A 22,484-nucleotide genomic window follows, 5' to 3' on the forward strand; every position below is an offset into this window, starting at 1 on the left:
ATTGTTATTGCCAAAGAGAACCCGAACAAAGCAGGAGCGCCCCCTCCTGGAAGAGCCTGACCTGTAGGAGTCCCACGCTTTTGCTTTCTAAAGGAGCTACTCTGGCTTTGCCAAGTTCTTCTGGTGCCGCCTCGATGCCCCTCCGCTCCGCCCCCGCCCCACTCCCACTCCCCCCCTCCCCACTCCGCCCCTGCCCCCCTCCTCCCCCGCCCCTCTTCAGCCCGCCTCTGTCCTGTCCTCGCCCAATCCTCTTCGTTGCACTCTGCTCCCTGAGGCGCGCGCAAACAGTGGCCGAGCTGCCGCCCAATAGGAAGGCTCAGTGAGAAAGAGCATGGGCCTCTGCCCCCCCCCCCATGGACTGACGGGTGGCTCCGCCCCTGCCACACGCAGACCAGCGGGCGGAAGGACCCAAATAATTGCTGTAAGCGTAGCTGTGTGGCCGCAGCCTATAAGCTTGGGGGCGTGAACCGGTTGTACTTCAGAACGCAAAACATGGCGGAGAAGGGTGCAGCTGCCACTAGCGGCGGCGGCTCTGGTGACACCTACTGCGATGATGTGGGCGATGACCATGTGGTCAAGGCGGCTGTGGAGGTGTTCGAAAAGCTGAAGGTACTGTAAGACAGGGACTCCAGGATGGGAGACCAGGCAGGGCCCTGCCTCAAGGCCTTTTGGAGCTTTCTGTGAAAATTGGCCACTCCACAGGTATCCACAGTGGTGGGTCCTTGCGGAGCCTTAGGGGCGACTTGTGGATTGTCTGTCTTAGCTCTTTGGGGTTCCCAGACCTCTGCTCATGCAGTCTCCACCGAACTTTGTAAGATTGAGGCTGAGAACTTGGAGTATGTGTAGAAATGGAGGGTGTAGGCCTCACTCTCAAAGAGTTAGAAGTGGGTGGAGTTGGGTTTGGGGACAGCCATTTTGCTGGATTAGAGGTAGGGATTCCAGGTGCACTTAAGGTACATGCAGCAGTGTAAAGTCAGAGAGCTAGTCCAGGACCCTTGTTCCCCTCACTAACCTCCCTCCCATCTCCCCTTGCCCCTGACTCAGTGATCACCTTCACTCTCCGTCCACCAGCCCTCAGGTTTAATCTTAGTCTTTCTAACCCACTCTTAGGTATTTTCCTAGTTTTGTGGCCATGGAGCCCAGAGGGAACACATTTAAAAGTGGTGGTGCAGCAAGTCACAGGAGGCTTGGGTGAAGATGAGAGGGACTTGAACTTTTGGCAAGACCAGAGGTGCTTCTGGCTGGCACCATGCTCTTGGTGGTGGGAAGTGTGTGGAAGGGTTAGGAAGGGGTCCTGAGCATGAATTGACAGAAATGCATTGCTACCCTACAGTAACAGATTTTCTTTTGACTTTCCTTGTCCTTGCTTAGGCTGTAAGCTGCCCCTTCCTTGATGGTCTGTATATTGCAGAACCAAAGACAATTCTGGATCTGCTATGTAGGCCCTCAAAGTACCGGATGGACATACTGGAATGGATGTGTATGCGGTAATGTCCTGTATTCTTTTCCTTCTCTTGGGGTGTCTCCTGGGGGGAACATGGGAATGTGTCCTCTCAAAGGGTTCCAGGAGAGCAGCTGGTTAGTTAACAGTGCTGGCTACAGAGCCTTGGTCAAGATGGTGGAGAAGTAGCCCTGACAGTACACGATGAACTTTAATGAAAGCCCTGGGCTTGTGATTGTGTTGGGGGATTTGATGTGGCCTATGTTTATGGAATTATGATTACTGTTGGCTTGGTGGACACCTGATGATCCAAAAACCCAGTAACAGAAAATAGCTTCCTAGATTGTTCTTCCTCACCCCAACTTTCAAAGAACCAGGGCTTTTCCTAATGTATCCTGGGGGCAGTGTTTCTAAGGCAGCCTGGTCCCATACCTGTCTCTGCTGCAACCCTGGGGCAAGTATGACTCCAGGAAAGAAAAAATCAGTCCTGTTTAATCACTGTGTCTTTTCCCACAATATTGGGTCAGCAGGCCCAGATACTGTGGTCCAGGCCACACATATCACCAAGGTGATACAATAGTCCTACAGAAAGAGCATTTTGTTGTCTGGGGGTTACCTGCTTTACCTACATCCAGAGCTCTTAGTTTAGGTGACTAGCTCCTTGGGCTGGTGGGGGGCAAAAACATATTCTAAGGCTCCAGAGCCAAACCAGGGGTGGAAATCAGGGCTGGATGGGCTTTTCTGAGGGAATGGGAGTTGTTGGAGGCCTTCTCCCTTGCCTTTCTCTCTGGAACCTTTCTACCCAGCTAGGAACTCTTTCAAGGCTTGCTGCTTACTGAGGCCTCATTGTTATGCTTATCTGTGTGCCTCCCTCCAGGACAGGGCTGCTCAGCCTAATGAGCAGAGCCTTTTCCTTTGGAGCCTTCAAAGGTCTCAAAGCAGAGCTCAGCAAGACTTTTTTCTATGAATGACCAGCTGCTGCTGCTTCAACTCACTCTTGCCAGGGTAGCCCAAAAGCAGCAGAGACAGCATCATCAGTAATGGATGGGATGATGTAGCAATGAACTTTTTTAAAAACCCAAACTGGGAGCCTACGTGTGGGCTTATCCCACATGGATTGAATTGGGGATTTTGAAAAGTGTAAAATGAAGCAGAATTCAATGGCAAACGCCCTTAATCTGGGAGGCAAAACAGGTGGATCTCTGAGTTCAAGCCAGACTGGTGAGTTCTATCTAGGACAGCCAGGGCTACAGAGTGAGACCCTGTCTTGAAAAATAAAAAACAACAGAAAAGAAAACTATAAAATGACCTTCTCTAAAAAGAGGGTATATAGCATTGGTATTTACTAATGGTAGAGGCACCCATAGTTCCTTCATTATATACTCACTGGCCTCCTTTTTTGTGTTGGTCATTGCCTAGAGATGTCCTAGGCTCCAGGGATACCTAAGGGAAAGCCAGTTTCTGGTCCTAGCCAGCTTTCACTCTAAGAGGGTAATAGAGTCCCATGGAAGTCCCATTGGCCAAGGAGGTGTCATTGTTCATTGGAAGACCTTTGAATCAGGGCTGGCCAGACTGACAAGGAGTGAGTGAGATGGATTGAATGGAAAGTGAACGCCCCAGTTGGTGTGCACTCAGGCCAGATTGTGAGGTTCCAAAGTCTTCCCTTCTTGTGCACACATCACTTTAAAACAAAGATTTATTTATTTGTTACATAGATAATATTCTGGCTGTATAGATGCTTGCAGGACAGAAGAGGGTACCACATCTCATTATGGATGATTGTGAGTCACTATGTAGATTCTGGGAATGAACTTGGGTCCTCTGGAAGAGCAGCCTGTGCTCTTAACTTCTGAGCCATCTCTCCAGCCCGGCATCCACCACTTTTTTGTGTGTGGGAGAACTTTGAGTATTCACATTTCTGAGGGAAATTTTTCTCAATTATTTTCCCATAATAATTGATGGTAAGAATTACATGATACTAAACAAATCATTTAAAAGTGTCTTTTCACTGGCATTTAGCATGTACAGGTAATTCTCTGTTTAGAGAATAGTTATGGAGGGGTGATGAGTCAGGCACCTGACTGACTTTGCTATTTTCCCACAGAGTTTGTCCGTCCTTGCAGGACAAGTTCAATTTACTGAAAGGAACTGCAGGGGATATGAAGATACAGGGTAGGTCTCTTTATGGGAGTGTGACATTTGGTGGTGAATTCTGGACAATTTTGAACTTGGTCACAGTGTCTCCCTGAGTTGTGAAATTTCTATGAACTGATCTTTTATTTTGTATGGTGTATGCTCTGTGGTTATTATTAGAGCCTTCTAGAATCAGGGCCTTCCCTGATACGGTGTATGGGAGGCTTCTCACAAGACCAAATAGTACATTGGCCCATCATAGCACTGAGACGTAGAGAGCATGATTGTTTTGATGTTATCAGACGTCTCTCTTCACTGGTTTGTGTGCATATTCTGTCCCATGAGTCCCCTATTGCTCCTTGCTATGATTTGCCTTGTAACCTTATTAGTTTGATGGGTTTTCGTAGAAAGTCTCTTTAACTTGGTATGAAAATTAGATGAAGATGAGCAAAAATGCAATTTGTGTAAAAGGATAGGGTTTTTTTCTTCCTTGTAGTGTGGTCAAACATTGATAAACTTTAAAAGACTTTCCATCAGCCTGTGTATTCAGAATACTGCAGGGTGGGTGAATAACCCTTCATTTACTTCTGTGTCTGTAAACATATCTAGAAAGAGAAGCCTTAGTAGTACCCTATTTGCTCTTAGTTCTGGGATGTCTTGTATCCTCTTTTGAGAGGGTGCCTGTAGTGACAAGGTCTTTGTATTCTAACAGAGATGGTGAAGCTAGGCCATGAGCTGATGTTATGTACACCAGATGACCGGGATCTTCTGATGGTAAGAAAGGACCCTCTTGTCTCCCTACAGAGGATGCACATGCTTTTGTCCTAGGCTGGTGAGTGGATGGGAGAGGCTTCTGGCTCCAGAGCCTGCATGCCTGGCAAGACTGCTTCTCTAGGCGTCGCTAGGTTAAGCGCTGCCAGAAATCTCTGAGGGAGATAGACAGAATGGGGAGGCCTGTAGTAAAAATGGAAATAGAGGTGGATATCTGGTTCATGATGATCAAAAGGACAGAGTGCATTCTCACTTGCCTATGTCATACTTGACTAGTATCATGGTACGTAATATATAGTGTCAAGATAGGTGATATATTTCAGTCACTGTCACACCCATCCTGAGCAGACAATGTTTTTTTTTTTTTTTGCTCCATTTTCCAACTAGGTATCAGAAACTCACTTGAGATCACGTAGTGGCTGACCTAGGCCTACAACTCAGGACTGTGGCTCCCAAACCCATGTACTTTACCCTACCTGAGGGTCCCTGATCTACCTCATAGTTAATTCAGAGAAACCCTACCCTACCCTTAAAATGTCTAAATTTCAAATAATTGTTTCCAATTATTTGTTGTGGGTGATGGGTTGTAGACAGTCCGTGTGTTTTTGTTTGATCCCCGTTGTCATATCTCTTGGATATGAGCTAGGTATGTAGTGATTCTGTGTTTTCAGTTTTGAGGAACTAATGAACCATTTTTTGGTGAGGATGTGCTGCTTTGTGCTGTTGAGTCTCTCCAGTGAGGGCTTGTTTTTAAGTAGGGCAGGTTCACAGGGAATTGAAGATTAAGAACATAGAATCCCCATCTGTTTTCTGTCACTGGCCCCATGTTGACCTCCCTCACTGTGGAACATTTGTTACCTCAGTAAAGTAACACTGATAAGTATAACTGTATCTCCCAATATGCAGTGGGCCATACTTCTCTTGTTTTGTTTTTTGCTTGAAGTTGTCACATGGTTCCTTTCTCTTCTGGTTCTTTACTGATACTTAATGTTTTTTGTATCTTGTTCACAGTTGTATAAGCAGTTTTCTGATGACTGCTTAAAACTGTCAGTTCATCTGCCTCGCGTCTAATGAGCATCTTTTCTAACGCAAATTGAGGTCTTCATGGTTTTTCACGGGTCAGATTTTTATGGATTTTTTTTCCTGGACATGGTGGCTAGTATTTGAATCTTGTTAAATTTCATGGAGAGTTGAGATCCATGTATTCCAGCAGACTTGCTTTAGTTTATGCAGCCAGGTCCACCCCTCCTCTCCGGCCTGAACTTCCACTGTCAGCTCACCTTCTTACCATGCATCCTGTATGCGCCACCCAGTGGTGAACCTCAGACCTGGGCCTGGCTTTTCCCCTGGCTTAGTAGTCAGTCAGTTGTGCAGAGGGGGCTGGTTCAGACTTTCTGAAACTGATTTATGTAGTCATTTTCTCCATCTCTTTCTTCTATGCCATATCTCTAAGGTTTTTAGTTCCCCTGTCCTCTAGCTACAAACCATTTGCATGATTGATGCAATAGCAATAGGGCAGAGAGGAAAATTATCTCACTAATTAATGGGCATTAAAGGGCACTTCTACTTCTGAGCCACTATGAACATTCACAGTGAATTCTGGTACATGTGTGTTCATTGTTCTTGTGATCAGTGATAAAAAGCAGCTTTTTATCACTGATCACAAGAACAATGAAAATTACGACTGCAGTGTTATGCTGCACTCATACCATAATGTCTAGAGGTAGAAGGAAATAACACAGGCTAACAAGGATGGTGAGACAGGAACCCTCATACATTGCTAATAGAGACATAAAATTGTGCAGCTACTGTAGAAGACAGTTAACACACATGTACCAGAATTCACTGTGAATGTTCATAGTGGCTCAGAAGTAGAAGTGCCCTTTAATGCCCATTAATTAGTGAGATAATTTTCAAGAAAGAAGACATCACAGCTACATGTGACAACATAGATGATCTTTGAGGATGTTTATGCTAAGTGAAAAGCAGTCAGATAATAAATGGTAGTATAAGGTCATAAGAAAAGGCCACAAGATTCCTTATGTGTAGACTGTTGAGAAGAGGTGAATCCACAAAGAAAGATAGGCACATAGTGATTGCTAGGGGCTCAGGTAGGAGGCAATAAGAAATGACTGTTAATGGGTCTAGAATTTGTTTTGGGGGTTCTAGATATGTTTCTAAAATGTGACCATGGGGATGGAAAGATGACTCAGTGGTTAAGAGTACTCGCTTCTCTTTCAGAGGATAGGTTTAGAGTCAGTCAGAATCCCACCCAGCCTCCACATGGTTGCTTACAACCACTTGTAACTCCATTTCCAAGGGATAGAATGGCCTTTTCTCCCTCCTTGGGTGCTTTACACATGTGGTACACAGATACACATGTAGGCAAAACAGCCAGACACATAGCGTAAGTAAATAAATTTGTAAAAAAATTGACTATGGTGATGGCCATTTTGCTCTTTGACTATCCTAACTGTCATGTCATTATACACTTTAAAATTTGTCCACTGAATTAAATTTTAGCAAACTGAAACAAAAACAATGTATCTAAATGAAAAAAGAACATCTAGGAAAATAGCAAGTGCAAAGGCCCTGGGGTGGTCTGTGCTTGATGTGCTTAGACAACTGTTAAAAGGCTGATTAGGCTAGAGCCAAATGAAAACAAGGGAAGGGAATAGAACAGACTGGGCAGATGTAATGGCCTTTGTAGGCCAGAGAAGGGTTTAGTGTGTGTAAGGTGGTGGCCTAGGGAACTTGGAGCTAAGGAACAGGAATTTCTATTTTGTCTGACAGAAGTAGCCATGGCTAAGATGTGAAGATGGGGCAGATAGAATAGACCTTGAGGGACCTGTTGGCAGTTTACAGCAGTGGCCAAGCATGTGAAATAATAGCTTGAATGCCAGTGATAATGGGGAAAGTAGAGGAGTGGCCAGACCCACTGGATTTGCTGATGTAGCAAGGCGAGCAATCATACTCTGGTAAGGTCTGAAGAATGAATTCATAAAAATTCACACTTTACCATTTCTCTAGATCTTCCCAGAGTGTGATTGTTGGGTCTTGCCCTTTGCTAGGGAGCAGAGAGGAGACAGAGTATGGTTTAGTTATAGGCTTTAGTAAGGGAACCACAGACCAGCCTGCTGGAGCTAGGGTCTTGTAAGGGTTGGATCCTGGTCATTCAGAAGGGTTGTAAGTGGCTTTGGGGAGCTCATTGGGAGATATTGAGCAGGACTACATGGGGCAAGTCTGTGATGATGAAACCCTAAGCAGGCTACACAACCATTCCAGAGCGTGTGATGGGGGAGGTAATGGAGCTAACTCTCTACTAATTGGGGATGATATACTCAGGTGTCCCAGGCCACTGAGCAAAAGCCTTGTGAGGTCTTGAATGACAGTTGCACTTGTGTTTTTGTCTCGACTGTTTCCAGTTTAAGCAGTGTAATACCTTTTACCCCTGGCTGCCCTGCAGGTGTGTTTCTTGGGTAAATGGGGAGACTGAGTGAACAAGAAAGTAAAATAAAATGTCCCAGAAGCAAGTGTCAGTTTGAAGATGTGAGTTGGGGTCTTTGGAGTGTGTTTTGCTAACTCACTCGTTGTAGCCAGAGATTGTTTGTTCATTTCCTGGCTGCCCAGACCTGAATCATCACATAGAAACTATATTAATTACAACACTGTTTGGCCTATTAGCTCAGGCTTCTTATTAACTAACCCTTACATCTTAAATTAACCCATTTCTGTTATTCTGTATATAGCCATGAAGCTGTGGCTTACCCAGTAAGGTTCCAGCATCTGGCTCCTTCAGCAGCTACATGGTGTCTCCTTGACTCTGCCTACTCTCTCTATTTTTCCAGCCTGGCTATATTCTGCTCTGCCATAAGCCAAAGCAGTTTTATTCATTAATCAATAAGAGTAACACATATACAAAAGGACATCCCACATCAACTCATGGAGGTGGCAGTGAATCTTGGAACTGGGCTTTCTCTGAGACTACTCCTCACCAGGGACCACTTGGCCCTTTCACTTCAGCATCTGCATTTACCACCAGCTTTCAGTCTTTGTTTGCTCTTCACAGTGATTTTGCACTGGTGATGGTGATTGAGTGACTCTTTGATTAGTCTTCCTCAGAATTGTGTGTGCCAGGCCAGGGTGGTAAGAAGGTACACTTAAGGGAATAGGCCTTGCTTGGTGCCCTATTTTCACAGGAATTTGTGGAGCGGTCATGGCCTCTAAGATAGTGTCTGCTCCTGGGGAATCATCGACTTTCTAGAAGAAGGCAAGCCTTGGACTCTTCACTGGGCAGCTCCCTGCATCACCTGGGCAGATGGGCAAGCAGGAGACCTGGTCAGCCCTGCACAAGTTGCTGTACAGAAACCTGTGGCCTTCCTGATGGAAAGTCTAGGGGCCCCTGCTGGAGAACAGGCCACCTCCAGGCCTCATGCTGTACCTGTTGGCTTCTGCCATTCGTGGCCAGAAGGGATTGACTGAGGTGTTTGCTTGGAGGTGTCCCTGTGGAATAGGCTACCATCAGATCCCTGTGAGCTCTATTCTGCTTTAGTAGGCCCTGCTGCATGCCACCTACCCATTCAGTAAGCCTTCCCCCTCTGGCTGTGTGACAAACTCACACTGTAATATGTTTTGACAACATTTTGCGTTTTGCATTTGTAGTGTGCTTCCAGGTGTCATTGCAGCCTGAAATGTGGCCTCAGAAGGAACACTTTGTGGCAGAAGTCTGAGGATGCTATTGCTGAGCCAAATCAAGAGGCTACCAGCAAGGGTCAGGGACAGGAAAGAGGAACTGTCTGGCCAGGTCGCTTGCCATTGGCCACAGCAAAGGCAGCCTAGGATCGGGCATCTGGAACAGTTGTCTAGGCCTGACCTGGGTCTAGTGGCAAATGTATGTGGCTTTCCCTGCCAGGGCTGTGAGTGTCCCCAGAAGCAGCTGCAGTTCATGGACCAGTTGCTGGATATGATGCAGAGCTTGGCCACTGGATGCTCCAGTAGTTCTAGGTAAAGGTGTCAGTGGCACAGGTGGGTGCCCTTGACAGCTAGTTTTGGTCTTAGCTAGGGGGTGGTAGGGTGGTAAGGGAAAATATCTTCATCTGGAGTCTCTCTATACCCCTGTGGTGCCAATAGTCACATATTGGTCCAGGAATTACAGAACTGATAAGTTGACAGTTAACTCTAGTCACTGTCTTGGGGGTTGGACTGGCTGTTTAGAGGTCAGGCAGTGGCCCAACAAGGGATAGCTGTGTCTCTGGGATGTTGGGTCATTGCCTGAGATTCTTGTACTGTAGACTTTGGGGGGAACTAACCTATATGTATAGGAGTAGAATTAACACCTGGGTGTCTGCAGGCAAGAGGCCATTAAACAAGGCCAAAACAAGCAGAGGCAAGGGATGTAGGCAGTGGAGCTCCCCATCTGGGACTGCTGGGCTAATGCTCCTGCTGATAATAGTATACTCAGTGCCTGTCCTGTTTTTGCAGCGTGAAGGAACACATTGAAGACACCACAAAGAAAAATGAGGCCTTGCTGGGGGAGCTCTTCTCCAGCCCCAACCTGTGGGCAATCTTGAAGCCTGAGAATGACCCATGGCCCCTGGACATACAGTCCTCTCTCAACAAGCAATGTGATGACCTGCCAGGAGGTCTCCAGGAGGGCTCTACCTGGTATCACCCCAACTTGATTCTGTTCACTAAGGCAGACCTTATAGTGGCCTTCTGCCTACAGCAGCAGTAGCAGAGAGCCGACAATGTCCTCTCCTTTTTCCTCTGCAGGGCTGGCTCCGAGACCCAGTCAGAGGGAGAAAAGGTGGCAGACCTGGCCAGGCAGCTGCAAGAGAGTGCTACTAAGCTTCAGACACTCCGAGACCAGGTAAAGGGCACCAGCTCTGGGGACTTTGGGACTTGGGGAATAGGCCCTGCTGAGTTCTAGGGCAAGTTTGTCCCCCTCAGCATGGTGTGCTGTGAGGCTTCAGTGAGATGCCGTGAGAGTGCCGAGGTAGTGCTGAGGGTCTGAGCATGAAAGGAAATAATGGATTTCAGATGGCAACTGTGCACCAGGCCTGACTGTACGCCTTCACATGTCTTCTCAAATTCAGCCCTACTGGCATCTGTTGACCAGGCTAGATATTGGCTATGGGGATTGAGGCCTGTGCAAACATTAGCCTCAGAGCTGAGGCTCCGTTCACACCCCCAATCTCCTCCTTTATGGAAACTTTCTTCCTTGCTAAGGTGTGCTATGTTATATCAGCCTGTGTTATGTAGGCTGATGGCAGCCCAGGCTGGCTAGGCAGAGCATCCTCAAGTGACTGTTACCCTTGATTTTGCAGTGCTTTGCATGGCATAAAGCAGGGACTGACAGCAGTCCCATAGATCAGAAGCTTCGTCTGGTCATCTCTGACTTCTACCAGCTTGTTTTGGCCTTCCTCCAAGTCTATGATGATGAGCTGGGACAGTGTTGCCAGCGCCCAGTACCCAGCCTGCACCCAAGTGGCCCCATCATCCAAGCTGTCTATCAGACTCTGGTTTCCTGTGGTCAAGTAAGACACCTCCCTATCTCTGTATCTATACCTTAGCAGCCCCTGATGTCAGGTCTAGGGGCTGGGAAAGAGCTTGAGAGGGCTTGGCCTGGGCTCTTCAACTAATCACATTGTAGTACTTTGGATCTGGGACCTTTGTCAGGTGAGGACAGACATTCCTGGCACCTTGGGTGAGGTGATGAGAGCTGATGTGGACGTTATCTCCAAGAGCCACCCCCCCCCCCCCCCCCCCGCGCGACTTAGGAGGATTCTATTCTTACCTCTCATACCTTTAGGGAGGTTCATGCAATCCCTGCATTGGGTTCTACTTGACTCAGTCTGGTGCCCTGGTCCTAGTTTCTATGCTGAAGTTGTTCTCACATGCCCAAACATGCTGTGCTAGCTCTGATCTTGTGCCTAAGTACTAGGCCAGACAAACAAACAAGATAGGAGGCAGTTGGGTTTGTGGCTAAGCTATTGAGTGAATATGGCTCTGCTATATTTCCGCTTCTCAGAGACCAGGCTCAGCAGCTGGACTTAATTCCCATTATTATGCAGTGTGCACAATTCTGACTTTGGCTCACAGTGCCATGATGCTGATTTTAGGTTAGAACAAGAAAACCCAAGATTTCCAAACCTCTCATAAGGCTCCCAGTACAGGGAAACTCTCATTACAGAGGCATTTTTGGTAGAATGTTTCTTTTTCTGCCCTGCCATTTGCTGTAGTCAGACTGTCACAGCATGTAGTGGTAGCATGTCACTAAACTGAGGGCTGCCAGAGTACCATGATAGTGTGTAGTCACCACTGAGCCAGGAAGAAGGAGACTTGGGTTTGAAGGGAAACTCTCCAGCTGAGAGTTCGTCTCTTTATGTTGGCTGTCTTTTGGGGCTTCAGTATATGATTGGGTAGGAAGCAACAGATGCCATCAGATGAGCCTCAGTGATGCCTGCCTGTCCTCTTTGTCTTGGCAGTTGTTGAGAGTCGTTATGGAGATTGCAGACACCTCTGCTGAAGCTATGGAAGCAGTGAGGAAGCAACAAGGAGATCCAAACTGTTGGGGCAGCAGCAACTCTGGGATAAGTCTAGGTAAGTGCCTGGGGCTGAGGGGCAGTTTCCCTGCCTACTTAGCCCAAGTATGCTCCGTGGCAGGGCCTCTGTCTTTCTGTGCTGGGCCAGTTCTTAGGAGACTGACTGCTTAATTTTTAATTTTAATGCTTGTTTTCTTTCCCTTGAAAAAAATGCTTCCAGCATTCCTGACATGAAATTGGGATAACTCAGAGATGTAAAACTAAAAGAAATAAACCACATTCTGGCAACCACAGGTGCTGGATATGATCATTTTCATCAGTTTCTTGCTATTCTTTAACCTATTTTCCTTTCTTTTTATAATTTTGCTATTAGGAGCAAAACTGTATCTGCATTTAATTTTAATTATACTCCTCTAAGTTTGTTATTGTACTTTTTTGAGGCAAGGTCTTTCTGTAAAGCCCAGGATTGCTTTGAATTCATGGTAATTTTCTTGCTTCAGCCTTCTGAGACCTGGAATGAAAGGCCTGGGCCTGCAACACTATACCTGGTCCTCCATTAATGAATGTGGCTGCGTTTCAGTAAAATTTCATCTATGAAAATACACAGTCAGCCTTGGTTTGTTGATCCTGCCATCTAGTGCTACACCTTACCCCATGTCATTGTGTTTCTGTTGCTATGATAACACCCCAATGACTATAACTTGGGGAGGAAAAGGTTTATTTTATCTTATAGTTCCACACCACAGTCGATCACTGAGGGAAGTCAGAGCAGTAACCAAAGGCAGAAACATGGAGGAGGAACTGATGCAGAAGCCATGGAGGTGTGATGCTTACTGGTTTAGTCAGCCTGCTTTCTTACAGCACCTAGGACCACCATCCCAGGAGTGGTACCACCTACAGTGAACTGAGCCCTCTCACATCTATCATCAAACCATTTGGTGGGGACATTTCCTCATCTGAAAATTCCAATCTCTTCCCACATGACTCTAGTTTGTGTCAGGTTGACATAAAACCAGCGGACACATCCTGTGTTACACTGTGCTGTCAGTGCTGTAATCGGCGTCCACTCTTTCTGGACTTTGGGGCTTCTTTCAATTGGGGGTTCTTTTATTTATTTCTTTGTTTTTGAGAATAGAATTTACTATATAGCTTAGGAGGTTTCAGACTTAACAAGAGTGTTGGGATGACAAGCATCAGCCTCCATACCCAGTCAGTTTGAGATTTTTACAGATGGCACTGCTCTGCGCAATTTTGAACATATCTCCTTGTGTAGAAATGTACCAGTTTCTCCAGGATGTCTTTCTGGGAGTAGAGTTACTCCAGCCTGCCACATTGCCTAGCCCCCATGTGATGTCCCATAGCTTCACATCCCCATCAGTACTAGCGTGGCCTGACTTTAGTTGATGATGTGTAGGGCATGTGTAACAGCATTTTCCTGCATGTTTATTCTGTATTTTAGTGAGTGCCTACAGAGTTGCACATTTGCATACATTTATTGATTATTTAAGCTTTCCTTTTTGTAAAGTGCTTGTTAAAGTCTAACTTGTAAGAACTTGATGTTTTCTCATTGATTTGTAGCTTGTTTTATATATGGTACATTAGGTCCTTGGATGCTTAGCATAGTATACACATCTTCCACCATAATGTGGCTTATCTTTTCATAACTTGTGTGTGGTCAAATGTAGCCATAATTCCTTTATGGAAAGCATCTTTTACGTTTACTATAGATAGCATTCCTACTATGACAAGGAGTAGGCTTTATATCATTCCTTTCTGTGGTTAGGTTAGTAATCTTCCCAGGTTATAGCATGAGATGGGAGTCCAGTTTCATTCTATTCTGTATGAATGTACATCTTCCCAGGAGCACTTAATGGAAATGCACTCTTTTCCCCATTGGTCTATAAAGCCATCACTTCTGTTACTCATCAAGAGTCTCTGAGTTCTCTATTCTAGTCTGTTTCTCTTTTTTGCTGTCTTTGTACTATAGAGATAAGAAAACAAATAACAAATCCATAAGGTAAAAATAGTTTTTTCCTTTTCTTACTTCACTGGAGATTAAATCTGGACTTTATATATGCTATACAAGTGAGTTGCACATAAGCCCTATTTTAATAACATCTTTACTCAATCTTTCAACAGTGAACAAACTAGTTGTGTGTTTTTTTAAAAGGATACTCACACAGTTCATATAGTTGAACAACCATCACAACTAAGTCTGGAATATTTTTTTAATATTTATTTATCTTTATTTTATGTATATGGGTGTAGTTGTCTGCATTTATATCTGTGTACAATGTGGGTACAGGGCCCACTGAGGCCATCATATCCCCTGGAATTGGAGTTACAGACAATTGTGAGCTGCCATGTGGGTGCTGGTAATCGAACCTGGGTTATCTGGAAGAGCAACAAGTGCTCTTAACCACTGAGCCATCTCTCCAGCCCCTGGAATAATTTTTATTATTCCCCAAAGAAGTTCTATAGCAAAAGCTAGGTGTAGTGACATACACCTTTAAATCCCGGCACTTATGAGGCAGAAGCAGATGAATTTCTGTGAGTTCAAGGTTAACTTGGTCTGTGTAATGAGTTTCAGGATAGCCAGAGCTACATAATGAAACCCTATCTGAAAGAAAAAAAAAGAAAGAAAAAATAGCAATCTCTCCCATTTTTCCCCCAGTTCCCAGCCCTTGACAAACACTGATCTACTGTCTTTCTCTATAGTCTTGTCTCTTCTGGACATTTTTCTTATAATGGAATTGAACAGTGTGTGACCTTTAGACTGTCCTTTTTCACTGAGCACAGTAGTTTTAAAGTTCATCCAAGTGCTATATTCTTTTGTATGGTTGATATGGCTGTGAGGAATAAAGAAAATATTTTTGTTTATTCATCTATTAGGAGACATATAGATTATTCCTTCATTTTAGCTGTTAGGAATAACGTTGCTAGATTTTTTTTTGTGTGTGTGAATGTGTTTTTGATTCTCTTGGGTCTAAAGCAGAATTGCTGGATTATATAAACTTTTAAAACAATATTCATCCTCTCCCTATTTGCCTTCAGGATTACAACTAATAACTTAATGCACTCTGGTACCAAGTTAATTGCAATAGTACACAAAAGTGTGCTTTAATAGAATTTCTTTGTCCTCTCACTTAAGTTATTTTTAAATTTAGATTGAAAATGCATTTATTATATGCCCATCAACATGGATTTATAATTACTGATTTATGCAATTGCATTTGAAATTAGAAGAAAATTACAATCAAAAATGCATTTATGCTAGTTGTCATATTTATCTGTCTTCTTACTTTTATTGGTGTTTGTTTAAGACAAGGTCTTACTCTGTAGCCTTGGAAACTCACTATGCTGATGAGGTTGACCTCAAATACTCAGCGATTCTCCTGCCTCTGCCTCCCAAATGCTGGAATTACAGATGTGAATCACAGACCTGGCTTTCAAGTTCATTCATTCATTCCTTCTTCCCTCCCTCCCTCCCTCCCTCCCTCCCTCCCTCCCTCCCTCCCTCCCTCCCTCCCTCTCTCTCCTCCCCTCTCCTACCTCTCTTTTTGTTTTTTCGAGACAGGGTTTCTCTGTAGCTTTGGAGCCTGTCCTGGAACTAGCTCTTGTAGACCAGGCTGGTCTTGAACTCACAGAGATCCACCTGCCTCTGCCTCCCAAGTACTGGGATTAAAGGCGTGCATCACTACTGCTTGGCCTCAAGTTCTTTATTGATATAGGCTGATAATCACTATCTAGTGTTCATTCATGCTTTGTAGGGAAGGTCCATCAGTGACAAATTCCCTCAGTTTTTGTTGATCTTAGAATGCCTTCCTTATTTTCTCCTTCATTAAAAATATTCAATGTAATATTTTTATTAATTCTCTGAGACTATTATACATGTATTTTGATCATATTCAATCCTTACTCTTACCCTTAATGTTTTCCTTACTCTTCTTCTAACATAATGTCCTCTTTAAAAATAAATCCCACCAAAGCTAATTTGTGCTGTCCACGTGTGGTGTGTGTGTGTGTATTTGTGTTTGTGTAGGGCCATTCACTGGAGCATGATTGATGCACCAGGGGGCTCATTCTTAAAGAAAACTGCCTATCCTTACCCTAGCATTCATCAGCTGCCAGTAGCTCCATCACTAAGGGTGGGGACTTGTGAGCTGCTCCAGCTTCATGCTAGAATGTCGACAGGCTTGATCTTGTGTAAGCAATCACAGTCACTGTGAGTCATGAGTGCAATGTCCCTGCCATGTTCAGAAGACCCTGTTTTGCTTGAGTACTCTCTAACCTCTGGCTCTTATGGTCTTTCCATCTCCTCTTCCTTGATGTTTCCTGAACCTTGGGGGTTGGAGGTATGATATAGGTTTCCTGTTTTTGAGTTAGCACTCCACAACACTTTGAGTACTTGTGAGTTTTTGTTTTAAACACCATCCACTGCACAAAAGTCTTTTCAGAGGCATCTGGTTTTTTCCATTTTTGAAGGTTCATTTGGCTCTTTGCTCTTGGATGACAGTTCTTCCATACTTTGTATCATTCCCCTGCCATTTGGCCTTCCTAGTTTCTGATATGAAACCAATTTGTATTCTTGTTAAAGGCCCTTGTATGTAACAGGTCTCTTCATTTTCTTGTTTTCTGCTCGTTTCTGGCTTTTGCCAGTTTGGTTATATGTCTCATTTTGGAGGTTTCTGGACTTTTCTAGATTCCTGTTGTTCACCAACAGTTAAGCAGTTGACAGTGCTTCCTTCTCTTCCACTTCTTGTTTGCTCAGTCTCAGGGTCAGCCAGGAGGTGGACTAAAAGACTTGTTCAGATTCTCCTGGTCATTTTCACAGCGCTGGGCTTTTTAGGTCCTTTTAGGTATCCTGTGGACTGCTCACTTCCCAGCCTTTCCTTCCAAGCTTTTTGATTTAGTGTATTATTTCCCCCAACTGTTTTAGTGAGCAGAAAGTAAAGCACTTGACTGTAGCTGTTTTCACTGATTTTCCCCCAAGTATTGGTCTTAGATCATAGCCTTTGTGCTGTCTCCTTTGGGGACGTTTTTCCCCTGTACTAGAGAAAGGGTCTCACTAAGTTGCCCAGGTTCACCTTGAACTTGTGATACTCCTCCCTCATCCTCTCCAGTAGCTGTATAACCAACCAGGTCCTTATTGGGATTCTCTCTGACTGCTGGCCTTCTTTCTATGTTCTGCCCTGGCACACACCTGCCACATGTATATTAGACACTTGGGAGTCTTTTCTTACTTATTGAGCTACAAGAGGATCCTCCATCTTAAAATTTATTATAGTATTTACCCTAATCACCAGTGTCACTGTTGCTCTTACTATAGTCCACATAATTACTATTAGTAAATTGTTCATAATCTATGCTGTCATTACTGCAATAAGGATCATTAATAGTCTTAACATTGTGCCCGCTCACTGGTGAGTAGGGCATACTAGCACTGGTAGCCAGCTTGGCAGTATGAGTTAGGCACCCCCACCTCATGTTTTGGTTCCTAGTGGCCTCAGGGATGTGGAGAAGGTGAGAAGGGCAGGGCTGGGCTCCCGGCTCAGCTCTTGTTAGTGCAGATTTCTGATGTGCCTTGAGACAAATTCTTGGGCAGTAGGCATTCCTGGGTAAAAGGAGCAGTGCCAAATCTACTCCAAAGCCACTTGAACCTTTGCCTGCTCATTTTCTACCTGACCAATTATAGGTTTTAGCCTCTATGAGAAACTACCTTCCACTTACCTGGGAGAGCTCTGCATTTGCATTGGGAATACCCAGCCTGGCATACCTGTGACCTGTGATCATTCTGGCTGGAAAGTCAAGTTCCTGGTCAACCTGGTAAAACACAGAATAAGAACAAAAGGAGTAGAGTGAGATTGCCCATTGGGTAAAGGTACCTGCTGCGACGCCTGACAACCTGGATTTGATACCCAGAATCTACAAGGCAGAAGGAGAAAAGTAACTCTTGAACGTTGTCCTTTGACTTCCATACATGTGCTAAGGACATGTATGTTCATGTGTGTGCATACATATACATAAAAGAAATACATGGGGCCAAAGAGATGGCTCAGCAGTATCTGGGTTCAGTTCCCACCATTCCATGGCAGTTCACAATCATCTGTTACTCCAGTTCCAGGGAAGCCAACACCCTCTTCTAGTCTCCACAGGCACCAGGCATGCACATGGTGTACATATAAACATACAGTTAAAACATTCATACACATAAAATAAATCTTTAAAACAGAAATATATGTTAATAAAACAAACAAGCAAAGAACTTACAGTTGGGCAGAAATCCCTCATTGGTATTCAGTAATTGTCTGGTTAGGGCCCTGGAGGTGGATGCTCTTACAGGATGTGTCCATCAAAGCTGGGCAGCTTGGGCTGTAGCAACTACTTTCGGGAATGCCCTTCCTCTAAAGCAGTAGTTCTCAACCTGTGGGTGGTGATCCCTTTGGGGGTCTCATATCAGATATCCTGCATATCAGATATTTACATTACAATTCATAACAGTAGCAAAATTACAGTTAGGAATTAGCAATGAAATAATTTTATGGTTGGGGGTCAGCACAACACGAGGAACTGTATTAAAGGGTCATAGCATTGAGAAGGTTGAGAGCACTGCTATAAAAGCCTTAGAGCAGTTCTGTGTTGCTGGCTTTGTTACTGTGTGCACATATTGGTATCTGATTAAAACCACTCACCATCAAAACCAGAGTAACTCCTGGCCTTTGAGGTGGCAGACACCCATCTCGGTCTGAGCTTTGACACTCTCTGGTCATTGTGATTCAACCAGAGACCCCTGAGCTGCTGGCCTACCACCAGTCAGAGTGGCTCCCATAGCAGCTCCCTGATCAGTGTTTCTGGGTCATGGTAGATGTTGCACCCCCAAGCTCCAAGCCCTTTGAGGACCAGGTGGGAGTGGTCCCCTTACCACCTGGTCATGCCCAATGAGAGCCTGAGCAGAATAGGGAGGACAGGGGCTCCGGTAGGAAGACAGGGGAAGTCTTGTATGGACTGGCAGCTTCTGCTTCTTTCAAGCTTGCAAGCACTGAACTGACTTTGTTGTTTGTGTTTCTTTTTCTGTATAGCTGCAAGGATTGATGAAGTAACCCAGAAGTACAAGATCCTCACTGACAGACTGCACAGAGACACAAGATAATGTGGGGGAGAAGGCCCTCCCTGGAGCTGTTGGGGGAGCAGTTCCAGTTCTGTTCATGGCCTGCATGAATTTCCACTTGCTTGGTATCTGCAATTGGAGGAAAAAAAGGAGGAGGGAGGTGGAGAAGGCAGGCAGAGATGGGTAGGACAGGGGAGCTAGAAATAAAAGAAACCTTATGTTCTGAGAAGTGCCTCCAGACTACTGTTTCTGCTTATCATACTCTTCCCCTCTGGCCTGGGATGCTCATCCTCTCTTCTTGTCCTTGTCCCTGCTATTCTAGGTTAGCCAGATGGCAGCCCTTCTACTTCCCCAGTGGGCCTTGGCTTTTTCTCTCTGCTGCTTCCATTCCTTTCTGATACTGCCTGGTTAGGGTGACCATGCCTAGCCCTGGAGGTCTGCACTGCACCTTGTGATGACACCTCTTCCTGCCTCTGTGCCCTTCACCGCTTTTCCTGCCTCAGGGTCCTGCAGAGGCCCTCTTTGCCACATCCTTGGGAGCCAGGCTATTTCTTCCTTCTTTCCTAGGGTACTAGGGAATTCTCCCCATGACCCAACTGGCTGTCCAGGAAACAGTGACCTAGTATCTTTTTGAGTAGTATACTTGTCACAGCCACCTCCCTCCCTTCGAGCACGGGAACAGGAATGACTTAGGCCCATTATCACACTGTGGCTGCCTGCCCCACCCTGCTCTTGTAACTGCACCTTTGCTCTGGGTAGTTTTGGACAGCTGGGTGCCAGGCCCTTTCTGCTCAGACACTGATGGGTAAGCAAATCTCTATGACAGACTCAGGAGTGCTTGCAGTGGGCAGGTACAGCATTGACTACACAACCTTGGGAGACCAGGCCTGCAGTGTTGGATACCTAGCTCTGGAATGAAATCTTCAGGAGAGGCCATGAATGGCCTAGCCTTCTAGCTACTCTCACGTCTTGATGGTGTCCTTCACCTGAAGTCAGGTGAGGCAGGAAAGAAAGGCCTTAGAGGAGCATTTCCTAATCTGTGGGTTATGACCTCCTCGGGGGTCGAATGACACTTTCACAGGGGTTGCATATCAGATATCGTCCATATCAGACATTTACATTATGATTCATAACAGTAGCAAAATTAGAGTTATGCAGTAGCAATGAAAACAATTTTAAGGTTGGGGTTACCACAACTGTATTAAAGCAACTGTATTAAAGGGTCACAGCATCAGGAAGGTTGAGTAGCACTGCTCTACAGTCTTAGAGGTGCCCAGACTGCCTCTTTCCACTTCTGAAATGGAAAAAATCGGCTCAGGGCTGTTTGGGTCAGGCCTCATTACCTCATGGCCTTCCTTTGCCTGCCTATCCTCCCTGCCTTCTCCACAACTCTACTAAATAAATGCTTGTAACAACATTAGGTGTCAAACCCCTGAGTGTCAATGCTTGCTGCTAGAAAGTGGGGCCACAAGGTAGGGGTGATCTGCAGCCAGACAGTTCTACATTGGAGATGTCCCTGTTTACTAAAGTAAGACTAAGGTCCTGTTCTCAGCATGATTTCCCATTCACAGACTAAACAACCCAAGTAGATACTCCTGTCACTCCTGAGATTATGGTAATCTCATGAAGGACGTCCATATCCCCACTGATGGAGGAAACCAAGACCTGGAGAAGAGGATCAGCTGTCTGTGTGTAATGTTTCCCAGCATAGGGCTAAGGAAGCACAACACCTGGTTTATCCAGATCTGGCAACCACAACCCAGACCCTATGAGACTTTGAGGTAGGGCTTGGCGGAAGACAGGCTTCCATCACACTCTGACTTCCTCCTGCCTGTGAGGACACATTCCTCTTGGTCCATGACAGTACTCATCACTCACTGGAACCTGTGTGCGGCCGGAGCCCTGCTTCCCAGTCTGTAAACATGGGGCGTGTGTCCTGGTGGCTGCAAGCTCAGGAGGGGGCGGTAAGCAAGCCGGCTGCACAGGTCCTGCGGCCTCAGGCCTCCTGGTTGCCCAACTGGTGGCTGGGGGCGGGCTGTGGCCTCTGATTAAAGGCTGCCTGGAGCAGCCTGTGCAGAGACAAGTGCCCAGCAGCCCAGGAAGCCAGCTGAAGCCCGCCCCAGGTAAGCCAGTGTGGTGGGGATGGGTGGACAGTGCCATGAGCCAGGAGGCAGGTAGAAGCCAACCTAAGGCAGCACTTGTTTTGTAGAAAAATGGGGAAATTAGGGTCTTAATGTAAGATTCTTCTGGTGTCTGCTACCCAAAGGTAGAAAGCAGGGCATAATGCCTGAGGCTTCCAGCCAAGGAGTCTACCAAGAGGCTGGGCCAAGGCACCATTTGTGGATTACACCTGCCTCCCTTCTTGTTGGAGACAGTGACTAGGTCTGGGCCTCACAGCAAAAGGGAGAGGGGCCTGGGCTAAAGTCTGGGCACAGCAGGCTTTTTGTGTCTGGTTAGGTGGCAGAACTAAGATTAGCTGCAGAGAGACCTGGGGAAAGGAGGAGGAGGGATGGACAGCAGTAACAGATCCTGGTCACTTGATCTCAGCCCCATGGTGTCCCCTTAAAAGTGTCCCTGGATATGAGTCTTAGAAACTTTGCCTAGCACCAAAGGTCTCATGAGGTGGGGTGGAGCCATAGGAAGTGAGGCCCTGAGTGATAGAGCTTTGACCTGAGGAGCTGCGGGCAAAAGGACCTTGCTCCCATTTCTTTAGCCCTCTGGTTTATGCCACTTGTTCTGGTGCTTTAGGCCTCACTGTTCCTGTGAGAACGTCAGCATGTCTGAGCCGCCCCGGGCTGAGACCTTTGTATTCCTGGACCTGGAAGCCACTGGGCTCCCAAACATGGATCCTGAGATTGCGGAGATATCCCTTTTTGCTGTTCACCGCTCTTGCCTGGAGAACCCAGAGCGGGACGATTCTGGTGCTCTGGTGTTGCCCCGTGTGCTGGACAAGCTCACACTGTGCATGTGCCCGGAGCGCCCCTTTACTGCCAAGGCCAGTGAGATTACTGGTTTGAGCAGCGAAGGGCTGATGCACTGCCGAAAGGCGGCTTTCAATGATGATGTGGTGCGGACACTGCAGGGCTTCCTGAGCCGCCAGGAAGGCCCCATCTGCCTCGTGGCGCACAATGGCTTTGATTATGACTTCCCACTGCTTTGCACAGAGCTACAACGCCTGGGTGCTCATCTGCCCCAAGACACTGTCTGCCTGGACACACTGCCTGCGTTGAGGGGCCTGGACCGTGCTCACAGTCATGGCACCAGGGCTCAAGGCCGCAAGAGCTACAGCCTGGCTAGTCTCTTCCACCGCTACTTCCAGGCTGAGCCCAGTGCTGCCCATTCAGCAGAGGGTGATGTGCACACGCTGCTTCTGATCTTCCTGCATCGGGCTGCTGAGCTGCTCACCTGGGCCGATGAGCAGGCCCGCAGCTGGGCTCACATTGAGCCCATGTATGTGCCATCTGATGGCCCAAACTTTGAGGCCTGA

General features: G+C 46.1%; 2 protein-coding genes across 2 annotated transcripts; both read left to right on the forward strand.

Annotated features, from left to right (window-relative positions):
• Positions 1 to 398: 398 nt before the first annotated feature.
• Haus7 (HAUS augmin like complex subunit 7) lies at positions 399 to 19,216 on the forward strand. Its single transcript, XM_057760046.1, has 10 exons — positions 399 to 609; positions 1,372 to 1,487; positions 3,546 to 3,613; positions 4,287 to 4,348; positions 9,258 to 9,349; positions 9,827 to 10,009; positions 10,118 to 10,214; positions 10,672 to 10,881; positions 11,833 to 11,947; positions 18,969 to 19,216. Exons 1-10 carry the CDS (start codon positions 493 to 495, stop codon positions 19,037 to 19,039), a joined length of 1,131 nt encoding a protein of 376 aa, XP_057616029.1. The 5' UTR covers positions 399 to 492; the 3' UTR covers positions 19,040 to 19,216.
• Positions 19,217 to 21,773: 2,557 nt separating this feature from the next.
• Trex2 (three prime repair exonuclease 2) lies at positions 21,774 to 22,484 on the forward strand. Its single transcript, XM_057758939.1, has one exon. The coding sequence runs from the start codon at positions 21,774 to 21,776 to the stop codon at positions 22,482 to 22,484; it is 711 nt and encodes a 236-aa protein (XP_057614922.1).

Source organism: Chionomys nivalis, chromosome X (assembly GCF_950005125.1).
Source record: "Chionomys nivalis chromosome X, mChiNiv1.1, whole genome shotgun sequence".
In the NCBI taxonomy this organism is placed as follows: Eukaryota; Metazoa; Chordata; class Mammalia; order Rodentia; family Cricetidae; genus Chionomys; species Chionomys nivalis.